Below are 15,858 nucleotides of genomic sequence, written 5' to 3'. Positions count from 1 at the left end.
AAGAAATAACTGTGTAACTTATTTAACCAAAATATTTTATAGCACCGTTTTATCTTGAATATATATTTTGACTTTTTAATTTCCTGCTAGCTACTTCTGGAACCCCTTCTAGAATGGAAATGTATTGCCAGCAAATCACTGAAAGGTAACTTGGTAGCTTTCAAAGATATTTTCATGGCTTAAATGTGGGTTTTTTTTCTTTTCCCCCCCAGAGAAGTATATCAGAGAATTCCCTGGTAGCAATGGACTTCTCAGGCCAGAAAGGCAGAGTTATAGAAAATCCCACTGAAGCCCTTTCCGTTGCAGTTGAAGAAGGACTTGCTTGGAGGGTATAAATAGCTTTACTTTCTTAAAATATTTATGATCTGAGTTTGTTTCACTCCAAAAGGTGATATTTTCCCCCCACTTCCTTGCTCAGAAAAAAGGATGCTTGCGCCTGGCCACACACGGAAGCCCCACTGCCCCCTCACAGAGCTCCGCCGTGAACATGGGTATGTCTGTGCTTAGTCATTGTCACCGAATGGGTGCGTAGATGTGTCTTTAAGTGTAATCACTGAGTGGATATGTTGGAAACTCATGTCATGAGATTGTGCATTTCAAACAAAGCTTTGTTTTCAATCCACTTTATGTCTTTAGCCATCCACCAGTCTCAGCCGTGGTTCCACCACAAGATTTCTCGAGATGAGGCTCAGCGACTGATTAGTCAGCAAGGACCTGTGGATGGGTAAGCTTGATATTTTTAGTTTTGAGGAGCAGTGATTTGGGTTTCTCGTATAAGCAATAATTATTTTACATAATGAATTTTTGATTTGGGCTTATCATGAAAGAGGAGTGACTTTGTTCTATAAAGGCAGTTGCCGTCGTATTCTGACAGTATTCATAGGATACCTGGTAGATAGCATGTGCCGGTGTGCATAAATGAACAGGTAACAGAGTAGGATGCTTTGTTCTTAACCAGTGACCGCTAATAGTACCCATTCTGGGTCAATTCTAGCATCTCAGATATTAATTGATGGGAGGACTGAACTTGTTTTTGGGTGTCAACACTTTGATTTGAACATATATTCAGTCTGATTCCAAAGTATGGTTTATATCATGACATTATCTAAAGCTGTTTCTTACATATTTTGAACACTTGTTTTATTTTCTTTTCCTGTCTGCTTATGTCCCTGTTGGTTTCTTTTCTAAATTTTAACAGCTTAAAGTAATATAAACCTATGAAAAGAGAGAAATATAAAATGTATTATGAAAGATTTATAACCTGAAGAATTTTCCTTTTCTCAAACTACTCAATGTTCCAGATAGTTTTTATAATACTGTCTAAATTCCCTTCCCAAATGCAATACAAATGAGGGAGTTTGTGTTGAGGCTTGGAAGAGAAATGAAACCAGTATCAATTGTAACAAGTTGTGATGGGATCTTTTATCTTCAGTAGTTGGCCAAGATGATGACAAGGTTTTGAGGCGATTTAATGCCGACATTTGGATAAAAACGCACCTTCACATGGAAGATTATTAATAGCAAGTCAGCATTTCACCAGACAGTAAATAAGAGAAGATTTTAATGTGCTTCTCTGCATGGAACACAGTCTTTTTGGATATAAATTTGAGTAATCAGCAGAATTACAGTCTGATGAGACCAGGAAAAAGAAATAAATCACAAAAAAATTATTAAGATGTTTTGGGGGATTGTAATTTCCTTTATTTCTGAGCCCAGTTTTTGCAACTTATGAAATAATTGTATAAAGGATGATAATATCTTTATTTTTAATTTTTTTGGTATTCCTTTGGAAAGATGTGATGGTGCCAAGCAGTCCACTAGGTGGTAGTAGTGATCCGCTTGGGAATGAGGAGAGCATTATAGCTTGATTTATCAGTGAAACGCCCTTTTGTCCCATCTCTCAGTGATGTAATGTCAGTATCTCACGCAACACAAATGAAATGGATAATCTCGTCAGACATCTGTGGTACCTTAAAATTGGCTGCCTCTTTGCCCAGGCACAGTGAGACTAGTATTGGATTTGCCATTGGGGACCATTTACACAGTGTGTTTGGCAACAATTAACACAAAACTGGTTTTGCACTGCATTGCCAGTAAATAAGAATTCACGCCTGGCAGCGTTTTTCTCTCAAGCCACTAGCCCATGTCTTGTTTTTCTAGACTGACATTAGAGAGGCTTTTCTGCTATATTCCTCAAGGTTAAAGTACATGTTGTTTGGTTGTTTCTTTTACTTAAAACATATTGCTTAAACATTTAATAAATGACTTCAAGATCAATTTCTTAGAATATATTCATTTCTTACTTGCTGTTGTGTATGTAACAGTAGAAACCAGAATCAAAAGAAAGGGGATCCAGTGTAGACGAGGGGTAAAAAAACTGATTTCATTCTAAATTATTATCTCTATCAGGGCCTAACATGACCCAGAAGGTAAAATAACAGTATGCTAATGTCTTATTCTTTGTGCAAAACAGTTACATGTGAATACACAATTTCCTAGTGGAAAAAGGACATAGCACTAATTATTGCTGCCAACATAATAGTATATTGGTTATTGTGAGCAAACAATCTGACAAATGAGCTGTATTTTGTCCTATTAAAATTGGGGCTGGGCACAGTGGTTCACGCCTGTAATCCCAGCACTTTGGGAGGCTGAAGTGGGAAGATTGCCTAAGGCCAGGAGTTTGAAACCAGCCTGGGCAACAGACCCTGTTTTTAAAAAAATAAAAATAAAAAATGAGCTGGGTGTGGTGGTGTGCACTTGTAGTCCTAGCTACTTGGAAGGTTGAGTCAGGAGGATGGCTTGAGCCCAGGACTTTAAGGCTACAGGAAGCTATGATCATGCTACTGCACTCCAGCCTGGGCCACAGAGTAAGATGCTGTCTCAAAAAAAAAAGAAAGAAAAAAAAGAAAGAAAGAAAGAAAACAATTACAGTAGCACTGATGATAGTTTTTATAGTATAAGATCATGTAATACCACCACATTGTATACCAAGTTGGATAATCTCACCCATTCTATACACATTAAAAGAGTCCCCAGCTACAACATTTATGAAAACGTTTCCTGGATTTGTTACACACTATAATTCTATGAAATCCATGAGTAAATGTAGAAACATATTGAAATTCCTTCTCTCTCTTTAGAGTTTTCTTGGTACGGGATAGTCAGAGTAACCCCAAAACTTTCGTACTGTCAATGAGTCATGGACAAAAAATAAAGCACTTTCAAATTATACCAGTAAGTAATTTGTGATTTCATATTCGTATATTAGAAATGATCTTAATGCATAAGCTTTTGGAAACTTTGGTTTTCTTTTGGTCGTTTTATTAAATATAATTTGGGAGTTTGTGCTTTGACTAGAGTTAAGTTTGGCAGAAATGGTTTTTATGAGCCTGAATTAATAGAAGAAATACAGGAATTGTAAAAATTAAATTTTCCTTTTTCCATGAAATATGATTTAGCAATGTTGTATAGACCCCATGCCACCTATTGTTATAAAGCCACTAAAGGTTCTTTCTCTTGAGTACTAATAGCAATTCTTTAAAAACCATTATTTGAAAGGCCTTTTCTCTTCCCTTGTCTCAAAAACACTTTTCTGGTTTTATTGGTTTTGGTTTTAATGCTTGTGAGTAGAAACACAGGTGCTGTGGAACTGGTGAACACTTAAACTCTCCTGCACATTTAAAAATTTTTTGTGATTCTGCTTTTGGGTGGCACAGTTTGCCTTGGGATTTCTGTTGCTTCTGTCACTATATGTGTGTGTGCATGCGCATGCATGTATGTATGTGATGGGTGTACTGGAACCAAGTAGCAGAGAATAGAAATTCAGTCTACTTTCAGGAAGGCATGCCATAAGATCTTTAAATTTCTAGAGATACCTTTTGAATTGCCTTTTTAAAGAATTAGCCAAAGGCCATATAAAGTATCCTCTCTACTTCTTGGATTAAGTGATCAATGTCCCCAGCAGCAAATGTGAATTGTTTAATTCCCCTCAGAAGACTTAACTGATAAAAAAAAAAAAAAAGGACAACTGATATTTCATTAGCATAATTTTTTACTGTTTCAGAATCAATTGACTGATACAAATTATGTGAATATTCATTTTTGAGGCTAAGTAGATAACATTTAGAATTGGAAATTAATTTCTATAAGTGGGAACATTAAAATCTTCTGTTTAGTTTTACACTAGATGTTGTAAATTTCTGACTGTTCATTGATTCAAAATAGTCACAGTACCCTAACTAAGAAAACATTGGGAGAATTAGAAGTAGACAAAGTAGAGCCACACTGCTTACCTAAGGATCAGATGATATTTCTTTTAAATACAAATGATGTTACAAAGAAGAAGTGGGCATGCTATAATGTTCTTTTGATTGTCCTTTAGTTTTATAAACTTGTCAGTTTTGGCATGTGGAGAAAGTTTACAATGGAATATGATTATCCTTTAGGGTAATTTTCCCTCTCCCAGTTTATTGCTTTTTCCTTCTGCAGATTGAAGATGATGGTGCAATGTTCCATACACTGGATGATGGCCACACAAGATTTACCGATCTAATCCAGCTGGTGGAGTTCTATCAACTTAATAAGGGTGTTCTTCCTTGCAAGTTGAAACATTATTGTGCTAGGATTGCTCTTTAGCCAAACCAGAAGTGACTCGTTAAACTATTGAAGAAAAAGGACCCAAGAACCAAAAAAAAAAAAAAAAAAGAAAGAAAGAAAAGAAAAAGCATACATAAGGGTAAAAGTGTTACCATGATGAAAAGAATGTATTTCACCTTCAAGTTACAAAAAATAGTTTGTGCATTGCAAATAAGCAAAGACTTGGATTGACATTACATTCATCATTTAAAATTCTTTAGTTAAAATTAAACCTTAGAAAAAAATGACTTGGTGTGTTCTTGTGTGATTTTTGAATTACTATATTTTCTTCTAATATGCATAGTTTAAGCATCTATCCTTATTTATTATATAGCAGCATTAGAATTTTCAAACACAAAATATGAAAAAAATAGGGGATTCAGAATAAATTACTTATAGACTAAATTTAAATTATACTTTTTAAATATTAAGAAATATGATAAAAACTTGAGTTATTAATTAAGAAAACTACCCATACTTTTAAATAAAACTAAAAATTATTTTGAATCACATATTTTCTGGGTTTATTATAACCTTAAAGTGAAATCATACTTTGAGGTAGCATCTTTAAAGTATTTTGAAATATATTAAATTTTTTCTGGATGACTTTTATTATGTTATTGAATTATTAATTATACTATAAAATTTATATTGGTATTACACTCATTAGTGTAATATTGTTCATTGCATTTTTTTCATTCATTTAATGATTGGCTGGAACTATCAATTTTTAAGACAATGATCAAAATATAGAAGAGATTTGTATGGTTTGTACACATCTTCTCATGGCATATAATCTATAACATTGTCACTTTAATATCTCACATTAGCCCTATGCTTTAACTTTCAGTATTCTCATTAGATTCTTTCACTAACAGATCTTTAACCAAATAAGAATAAATGAAAGCAAAGATCCAAAAATCTATAAGGATCCTAATGGGTAAATACTTATTCTTCTCTTTGCCTACCCCCTTTTTATTTTCTTATCATATCAATATGAAAGCCAAAGACTTTGAAAACTTGAGAGATATTAACCTCTCGTATCACCTCTCTGAGACCATCTGGCAATTTTTTTTTGATTCTATGACTTTGTTGTTCCCATTTTTTGTGGAAATGACATTGATTTTTTTTTTTAAAAGAAGAGAAACAAAACATCAAATAAACATTAAAATAATACAAAACATTGTTCATCTCCTCTAATTGACCTTTATGACAAGATTGTGGGGAAGTTAGATTTTTTTTAACACAGTATTTCAATAATGCATATTTTAGTTTTAAATAAAAGCTATATTTTTTTGGTACCAAAGTATATGAAAACATTCATGAAATACTAATAAAATAATGTATCACTAAAAAAGAATTATTCGTTGAATTTTAAAATATGCAGTTTACCTTTCACCAGTGAAAGCCTAATTTGTAAAATACTGAAACTTAGAGCATTAATCTGATGTTATAAAATACCACTAAGGCTTGGAAGACACATAGGACTCTAAGTGGAGCAAGGGGGGTGATGGGGACATGCTTGCCCCTCTCAACCTTTCAGAATGGCCCTATTTCTCATTTATAAAAAGATTTTGCATTTTGAGTTGGAATATATTTTCTCATTTTGTACCTAGTTCAAATAGACAATATCAAAAATGTAGTATTTTAAATACTAAACTCTTTTTTTAATGGAATGTCCTTTTTTCCTTTGGGTAAATACCCAATAGTGGGAATTGCTGGATCAAATGGGAGTTCTTTGAGATATCTTCATACTTACTACTTTTTGTTGATGTTGTATTAGTTTGCAGTCCCATCAGCAGTGTATGAGTGTTCCTGTCTTTCCCCATCCATGCCAACATCTGTTATTTTGGGACTTTTTGATAAAAGCCACTGGAGTTAAGTGATATCTCATTGTCATTTTGATTTGCATTTCCCTGATAATTAGAGATGTTGAGCATTTTTTTTCATATGTTTCTTGGCCATTAGTGTGTCTTCTTTTGAAAAGTTTCTGCTCATATCCTTTCTTCACTTTTTAATGAAGTTGTTTTATTTTTTCTTGCTGATTTTCCTGAGTTCTGTATAGATTCTAGCTATCAGCCCTTTATCAATGTGCAGCATGCAAATATTTTCTCCCATTCTGTAGGTTATCTCTTCGTTGATAGTTTAATCTAATGATAGTTTCTATCATTAGAATGATAGTTTCTAATGATAGTTTCTTTGACTGTGCAGAAGCATCTGTACTCAAATGTTTATAGCAGCACAATTCACAATTGCAAAGATGTAGAAACAACTCAAGCGCCCATCAATACATGAATGGATTATTAAAATGTGGTATATATATACCATGGAGTACTATTCAGCCATAAGAAATGGTGAACTACCTCTTGTATTATCCTAGATGGAGCTGGAGCCCATTCTTCTAAGTGAAGTATCACAAGAATGAAAAAATAAACGCCACATGTACTCACCATTAAATTGGTTCTAATTGATCAACACTTATGTGCACATATGGAAGTAAAATTCATCAGGTGTTTGGCAAGTGGGAGAGGGGAGTAGGTGATGGGTAAATTCACACCTAAGGTGTGCTGTCTGGGTGTTGGGCATGCTTATAGCTCTGACTCAAGGGGTGCAAAGGCAATATATGTAACAAAAATATATATACCTCCACAATATTCTGAAATAATAAAGTCAAAGGAGAAAACTAAATACTAAGCTCTCATAAATTGAGCAATTTGTGTTTGTCTTTGTTATTTGTGTCTCTAACTTGATTCATAATTTAAATTTATTATTCTGGAGTGCAGATTTTGTATGCAATGCTTAATTTGATCTTAAAGCATGAATCAAGAAAAATTATTGAGGAAAGGTTGACAGAGGGAAATCATTATTTTGTTTTTTGATTCTTTCTCATAAAGGGTTTTGCCTCTGTGTTTGTGTGTGTGTGTGTGTAAATTGATAACTAAATTCAGCAAAATCTCAGGGTACAAAATCAATGCACACAAATCAGTAGCATTCCTATACACAAACAACAGTCAAGCTGGGAATCAAATCAAAGACTCAATACCTTTCACAATAGCTACAAAGAAAATAAAATACCTAGGAATATATTTAATCAAGGAAGAATTGACATTGTTAAAATGTCCATCCTACCCAAAGTGATTTACAGATTCAATGCAATACCCATCAAAACACCAATATCATTTTTTTGCAGATCTAGAAAAAATAATTCTATGCTTCATTTGGAATGAGAAAAGAGTCCGAATAGCCAAAGCGACCTTAAGCAAAAGGAACAAATTTGGAAGTGTCGTTTTACCAGACTTAAAGATATGCATTTGTATTACTTTAGAGATTGTTCATTTAGGTCCTCCACCTCTGGGGAACATTGCTCTTTCCACCAAGTGCTTTTGCATTGCTATCTCTTGTTCTTCCTGCCAGAAACCATATATTATACATTACATATTTGCCTCTGCCCTTGTTCCAGTCCTTCCCATAAGTATGCTTTTATGGGAGTAGCCATGGACACTGCAATGGAGTGCTGCCCAGTACAACTGTATGGACTGTGGGGACAAGCATACTGCACCCACCTGGGCCAGATCACACAGACTCTCATGCTTTTTGTTCACCTGCTCATTAAAAAGATAACGTGTGATTTGGGAATCTCACATTCATCTAGTCTCCTTCCCTCAAATTGCAGCGATTGATAGAATAGGAAATACAGATGATTGGAAACCTGCTTCAGAGTCCCTGGCTGGACAGTGTGGGACATAGGGTAATGCATAGCTGGGTAGGGGAAGGTGAAAAAACTATTCCCAGGTGATCAGTGCATCTCTGAGAAATTAATGAACTTTTGCTGAGTGAATGTGTTTCTTCTCTAGCTGATGATATACTCAGTGGATCCTGCTCCTCTCAGAAGCCCTTTTATTGTTAGCACTCTGATTAGCAGCTGAAAATGATGTTCTTGTTTGGGTGCTTGTTAAGTTCACTCCAGCATGTGTTGAGTGCCTATTAGGCAAAAGGTACTTTTAGAGATAAAAAATTGAATAATAGGGCATAGATATACACTTACCTATCATAGATGGTAGTATGGGTAAGTGCTATACTATAAGTACAATGGGAGAGAAACAATGGTTATACTTGTTGAATGTTGGGAGGAAAAAATGGGTTCCTGGAAGGCTTGTAGGAGTTCAATTTACAAAGCCTTGGAGAAAGGACTGTATAGTGTCATCAAGGGAGATGGGAAATGCCAGATAGCATGGAAAGGGCACAGATTGAATTTAAGACATTTTCAGCAAATGAGAGTTCATTGAAAGTGGAGTGTGCAAAGCAATATAACATACCCATGTCAAATTCTGACTAAAAGGAAAAGTATGAAGAGTTTAAAGTTTTTAAATAATTAAAAAAAAAAAAAAAAGCAATATAACAAAAAGTCATGGCAAACAGGACCGGAAAGGCAAGCTCCTGCTGCATTAGGGAGAGCTTCAATGCTAGGCAAAGCAGTTATATTTTAGTTAAGGGACAGCATAGCCAGATACTTCAATATTTTTTCCCATTAAATTTTTACTTGGTTGAAGTTGTGGATGGGCTTTATTCATCTTTTTATCTCTGCCCTGCACATTAGAAATTTATTCTACTTCTACCTAGAGGGTAGAGCTAGCCTGCTGATGTTTGGAGTTACAAGAGCAAGTGTGAGTAAGATGACTAAGGGCGGAGAAAGGAACCGAAGGAGGATGACCCAGCCAAGAGCTACTGCAATAGTCTTAGCAATGATTAGGAGAGCCTGTTCTAGAACCATGGGTATGACAAAGGGATTTTGTGGAGGGTGAATAATCTGTGATATAAGCAATTGGATGAGAGGGATGAGGGTTAAGCAAAGGGAAGAGTCGAAAATGATTAATAGGTTTAGGGCCAGAGAGGATAGAAGCATTGATATTGATGATTTTAACTGATTATCAGAATTCTTAGAGGAAGAATTATCTCTATGCAGAACATTTTTGTATAGGAAGGTGAATCCTTAAGGCTTGATGATAAAATAGTTAAATACAGAGAACTTTATTTTGCACAGTAAGTTAGGAATTAAGGCACAGAAGTGAAGAAGGGGGCGATTAGAGAATAAACAAGGGTCTAATAAGGAAACGGGAGGCCATAACCTGAGGAGAAAGATGGCAATTGAGAAGTGAAGAGTCTTGGTGGTGAAAAGACTTTTAAGAACTTGGATACTGAGCACACTTTAAAATGATGTTTCCTGGGCAGTGGCTCATGCGTATAATCTTAGCACTCTGGGAGGCCAAGGCAGAAGGATTGTTTGAGCTCAGGAGTTCCAGACCAGCTTGAGCAAGAGTGAGACCCCATTTCTACTAAAAATCTAAAGAAATTAGCTGGACAACTAAAAATATATAGAAAAAATTTGCTAGGCATGGTGGCGCATGCCTGTAGTCCCAGCTACTCGAGAGGCTGAGGCAGGAGGATCTCCTGAGCCCAGGAGTTTGAGGTTGCTATGAGCTAGGCTGAAGCCACGGCACTCTAGCCCAGGCAACAGAGTGAGACTCTGTCTTAAAAAAAAAGATGTTTTCTGCACTCTCCATCTTCCCAATCCTGAAATGAAGTTCCTGCACATACAAATGACTTGGAGGAGTGGTGTCCCAGAAAGTGCAGGGAAAGGGCTATCCTCTTCATCAATGTTTAGGTGACACGTCAAGGTGGAGCACAAGCAACCGAAAGCTCAGCAGGTGTAGGAAATCCAAACTACAGGGGACCCTGTGTCAGAAATTCTGAATCAAACATCGTTGGCCTTCCAAGTGAACATAATTTTGTTTTACAAAAACCAAAATCAGGCTTCAATCAGCTAAGATGTTAAGTTGTACTTTTTATAATGATCACTCACTAGAAAAATCACCCCTTGGTTGGCTTAGTAAAAATTCCACTTCCCTCCCTCGCCTTCTCATTCATAATCTTGCACTTTCTTCACTTTGCACTTTCTTCACTTTCTACTCCTTAAAATCTCTGCCGTCCTCACCTTCACTTAAACTATGAGGCTACATATAAAGAAACTTTAGACCTTTCTGCTGTTGATCACTCCCTCCTTGAACTACTCTGTTTCCTTGATTTCCATGTCAAAAGAATGCTTGTATTTCTATGATCCTTCTGGGTACCTCTTCTTGGTCTTTACAGATTCAGCTTCCACAACTCATCCATTAAATGTTGCTATGCATACCAGGTCCTAGGCTTAGTTCCATTCTCTTCTTAATTTGCTCCATCCCTATGGACTTCCCTGTATTTCATGGCTTCACCTACTAAGTAGCTTTTAAACCTGTGCCTCCTTCCTGAACTTCAGACCCAGGTATTCAGCTATCCTTCAAAAATCTTCATTTGGACATCTTATAGTTACATCAAATTCCATATTTTCACAGATCTTTTTATCTTCCCTTTAAAAACCTTTAGTAAGAGCTTCAGTAAGCACAGTACTACCATTCAATTTCCAAAACAGAAACTTAGAAGGTATCAAGAGACTATCACCTTTCAAAGAACACCATGTGCTGTAAAAAATCATTGTTATATCTGCGTACTGCTCTCCATCTCCATTGCCATAACACAAATCTGGGTCACTTTCTTTCCTAAACTACTACAGAAGACTCTGTTGAATGGTCTTTCTTGCTCTGGTCTTTCCACACACCTACCTTCCCTCTCCACTCTAAGACAGGGTGATCTCTCCAAATACTCATTTGATCATGGTACTCACCTACCTAAAAACTTCAATGGCTTCCCATTGCCTTTAGATAAAGTCTATTCTTCCTGACACTTCTGTGAGGTTTTCATGTTTTGGCCTTTGTGTTTCCAGCATCATCTTTAGCCACTCTCCTGTGCATTCTATTTTCCAGCCAGTCTATTTCCTGGAATTCTCTTTAACTTTGGGCCTTAGCACATACTGTTCCTTTTATCTCAAACATATTCCTTGACCATTCTTACTAATTCTGTTAACTCTTTTCCCCTTTTAAAGCTCATGTACCACACCATTTTCTTTGAGACGATTTCTTTGACTACAGAATAGATTGGGTTGTCCTACAATATATTCTTTCAGCTTTTCTGTGAAGAAAAGAACTCACCACATTCTATTGAATTGTTTGCTAATTTTTGTATTCCCTACTAAGTGTAAGCTCCTGTGAAGGACAGAGTATCTTGTTCATGGTTGTAGCCTCAGAATTTAGTAAGGTGCCTAAAGTTGATATTAAGTGCTTAACAGAGATTTATTAAATGAATCAACAAATGAGGAAATGACTCTAGGCTTTTGGAAATGTGGGTTGAAAGCTTAACAAAAAGGAATAGATTTATAACCATGCTGTGTATTAGAATTAGAACCAGAATTCAAATCTATAGTAGTCTCCTCTTATTCGTGGTCTTGCTTTTTGTGGTTTCAGTTACCCAAGGCCAACTGTGGTCCAAAAATATGACATCATAATCTTACACGTTGGGACTATTATTAAATAAAGTAGGAGCTACTTGAACACTAATACTGAGACAATTGATCTGGTAACTTAGATAGTTATTAGGTAACTAATGAGTGGGTAGCACATTTACAGTGTGGAGAAACTGGAAAAGGGGACGATTCATGTCCCAGGTGGGATGGAGCAGGATGGTACAAGATTTCATCATGCTACTCAGAACAGTGTGCAATTTAAAACTTAGGAACTATTGATTTCTGGAATTTTTCATTTATGTCACAGTGCCTATGTGATTCCCCTCACTTCATCTCATCAGATAGGCATTATACATTATCTTACATTATCATAAGAAGAAGGATGAATACAGTACAATGAGATATCTTGAGAGAGAAAGACCACATTCACATAACTTTATTACAGTATATTGTTATAACTGTTCTATTTTATTATTTATTATTGTTAATTTCTTACTGAGCATAATTTATAAATTAAACTATATCATAGGTAAATATGTATAGGAAAAAACATAGTGTATGTAGGGTTCGGTACTCTCCATAATTTCAGGTATCCACTGGGATATGTATCCACCACAGTTAAGGGGAATGACTGTACCCATCACCTAATCACAATGATAATGATTTTGTTTTTTCTTCCTCCTTGCTTTATTTTCATTTATTGAAAATCCATATTTAACTAAATAAAATTCATTTAAAAATTGCTTTTACATTATATATGGTATAAACCATATGAGAATTTTCAATATGTTTTCTTGGGCGAATGGCACAGTATCTCTCCAATTCTTTTAAAAATTTCTGGAGTCTCAATACTCACCAAACCTATAAATTCAATACACAACCCATATTAAATTTCTAGTGGATTTTTTTCTCCTTGATGTAATGATTCCAACTTTGTCTAGAAGAATAGATATACAAGAATAGCCAAGAATACTTAGAAAATGATGGGAGTGTTACTACTACAGATATTAAACGTATTATGAAATAAGAGTGATTAAAATGACTTTAAGTAGAGAGACTGATGTGATCACTGTTTAATTGAATGACTGAACTTATTTTTGTTGTTATGGCTAAGGACTCTCCAGAGAAGAAAAACCTTCCTTCTTTTCCTGCCTTGACTCCAGGAAGCAGAGATCAACATTGTGATTGTAAATATATGAACTCCCCTTACACATTTGTCTCCTACCAACCTCAAAAGAGGTGGCAAAATCTTGTCATTTAGGATAATTGAAGGGTATTCAAGGCTAGATTATCCAAAGAGGAGAAAAGGTCTTACTACGTGACAAGAAATGGAAGTGGACTGACCAAAGTAGAGAGAAATATAATTCAGCTGAAATTGAGACATGGATGGTTGTTTGGGGCTCTCTTTAGAGATCAGAAATCTGTGTCCCTCTTGTACACAGCTCTGTGGTTGGGCAGATGATTGGAAGATGCCCAGAAGACTACATTCTAAGCATTTTGTATTTGAGGGCAGAGACAAGGCCTTCTGTGGCAGAATTTGTAGTCAGGAACAGATTACCTAGAGGACTAAGAAGGACCTAATGGCAGAAGACTCAGTAGACATGAGTTTCAGTAAAAAGATCAAATGGTGCTGATTGCCAAAGTGGAAGATTAAGTCTCAGCTTTCACTGTCTGGGACTGCGTCTTGGATTGTTATAAAGGTGAACTTTGTCGTATTCAAGCATCATTGAGTAAACTCATATCTCTTTAAAATGGAAAAAAAAGAGAAACCAGAAAAAGAATCAAGAACTTGCATGGAATCAGAAATCAATAAGGAAACATTTGATTTTTAAGTTTTGATGGGACAGCTAGCATTTCATAGCTCCCTACTCTTTATGCCATAGTTCAAAAACATAACCATAGAATATAAAGTTATAAAGAATCAGGAAAATTCTGGGTACATATTTTTGCAAAATTGTGGTTGCATTTAATCATGACATTACAGCTAGAAATAAGATAAGCATTGAAATATGCAAAATTAAAATGTATACAAAAAAGAATACCATCATGAATATGGCCTAATAATAAAAGAAAAAAATCAATGAAATATTTATAACTGTTATTAACAAGAGATAAAATTAACAATTTTGTTATGCAAATGCCTTACATATCAGTAAGCAAGATATGCATTGCAGTAAAAAAAAAAGGCAAAGAAATGAACTGGTAATTTTAAAACAAATAATTATAGACAGTAAAAATATACAAAAAAGTTCAGCTTGATTAGTATTCAGCAATTAAAATTTAAATTTTGATCAGCTATTTTGCCTAATAGATTGGCACTAAGTATTGTCAATGATGTAGGGGGACAATTAAACATTCCCGCAATGTTATTGGTTAGAATTTCAAGTGCAACATGCTTTGAGGAGAACAGTGAGGTAATATTTTCATAAAATAGGTAATGTGAATTCCCCATTAGCCAGAAGTAGAAATTTCTATTTCTAAAAATTTATTCTAAGAAAAACAGTAGTCACATAGTGTATGAAGATGTATTCCTGGATTCATTCATCCATTTGTTCTCTTATTTATTCATCTAGCAAATATTTTGCTAGTGCCCACTACGTGTTTGTGAAAAAATGAACGCATATGCAAGACACAATCATTGATCTAAGACCATAACCAGGAAAACAAATTTTAAAATAGTTAAAATTACTTGTAAGGAAGTGCTAACAAAAATAACGGAATGGGTAATATATATTAGACAAGATGTCCAGAGAAGACCTCTCTAGGGAGGTGCCATTTAAGGGGAGACACATTTAAAAGGAACTAACCATCTCTGAGCCATGAGGGTAAAGTTTTCTAAGCAGTGGGAAGAGCATGTGCAAAGGCCACAAGGTAAAAAGTAATAGAATGTATTTGAGGAACACAAGGAAGATCAGAATGATTGGGCCTGGTGGGTACAGAGAGAGTGGTATAGGCAATAGTGAAAATACGATGCCATTCAAACTATGCAGGCTCTTTTAGGACATGGAAAGGAGTTTGGGTTTTATTCTAAGGGTAATGGGAAGCCACTGATGGCTTTTACACAAAGAAACAGAAAAAGATAACATAGGATTTATATTTGGACAGGCTCACCTTGAAGCTTTGTGGGTAACAGGTTGGAAATGGGTAAGAATAGATGTTTCCTGCAGCATCATTTACAGCAGTGAAAAATTAGAAAAAATAATACTTATCAATAGGGGATTGGTCATAATCATAATGGATGATAATATATCTGTATACACTGATATGGAAAATTTTCCGTAATTTTTGAGAAAAGGTATATATATCTCTGTGTGTGTGCACACATGCTAGCAATATGTTCACAAAATAATAGTAGTTGACTTTTCTCTCCCTGTAACATAACATTAGTGGGGAGTTGCAGTAAGTTTATATTTTCCTTTATCTTTTTTCTATGTAGTTTTTTATGAATGGGCATACTTTTTATAATCATGAAAAAAATAAATCTCTTTTTATTTTAGGGAAAAAAGAGACATCTGATATTTTAAAAAGAGACATCTGAAATTTAAAACAGACAGACGGAAGAATTATTTAAGTCATTTTATACTCACTACTTCCCTACATTTGACTTCATTTATTTGTCATTTCTTAATGTGAATTGGTATTCTTTTCTAGTGAAATACACATTTGGATTATTGGGCGTCTTGTCTATCCAATCTGAGCAAGTTACTTCTGTCAAAACACGTGGATTCATTATTTCCCATTAGTTCTCAATGGACAATGAACACGCATCTTGGCAGATGTCTGTCTATTCCTTAAGGAAAGAAGAGAAGTCTAAATTTAGGCTTTCTCCC

General features: G+C 35.1%; 1 protein-coding gene across 3 annotated transcripts in view; it reads left to right on the top strand.

Annotated features, from left to right (window-relative positions):
* Positions 1-4,980, top strand: part of GRB14 (growth factor receptor bound protein 14) — a 112,716-nt gene extending 107,736 nt beyond the window's left edge. The window contains exons 10-14 of one of the 3 annotated variants that reach the window (XM_012750032.2): positions 213-329; positions 419-491; positions 637-724; positions 3,144-3,237; positions 4,492-4,976. In XM_012750032.2, the coding sequence (XP_012605486.1) occupies positions 213-329; positions 419-491; positions 637-724; positions 3,144-3,237; positions 4,492-4,638 (519 nt within the window). In that variant the 3' untranslated portion in view covers positions 4,639-4,976. Of the gene's footprint in view, positions 1-212; positions 330-418; positions 492-636; positions 725-3,143; positions 3,238-4,491 lie in introns of all 3 variants that reach the window. The other 2 variants (XM_012750034.3, XM_012750033.2) reach the window with 2 other exon arrangements.
* The last annotated feature ends 10,878 nt before the right edge of the window (positions 4,981-15,858 follow it).

Source organism: Microcebus murinus, chromosome 8, assembly GCF_040939455.1.
Source record: "Microcebus murinus isolate Inina chromosome 8, M.murinus_Inina_mat1.0, whole genome shotgun sequence".
Taxonomy (NCBI): Eukaryota; Metazoa; Chordata; class Mammalia; order Primates; family Cheirogaleidae; genus Microcebus; species Microcebus murinus.
This window is presented reverse-complemented; position numbering and strand designations above follow the sequence as displayed.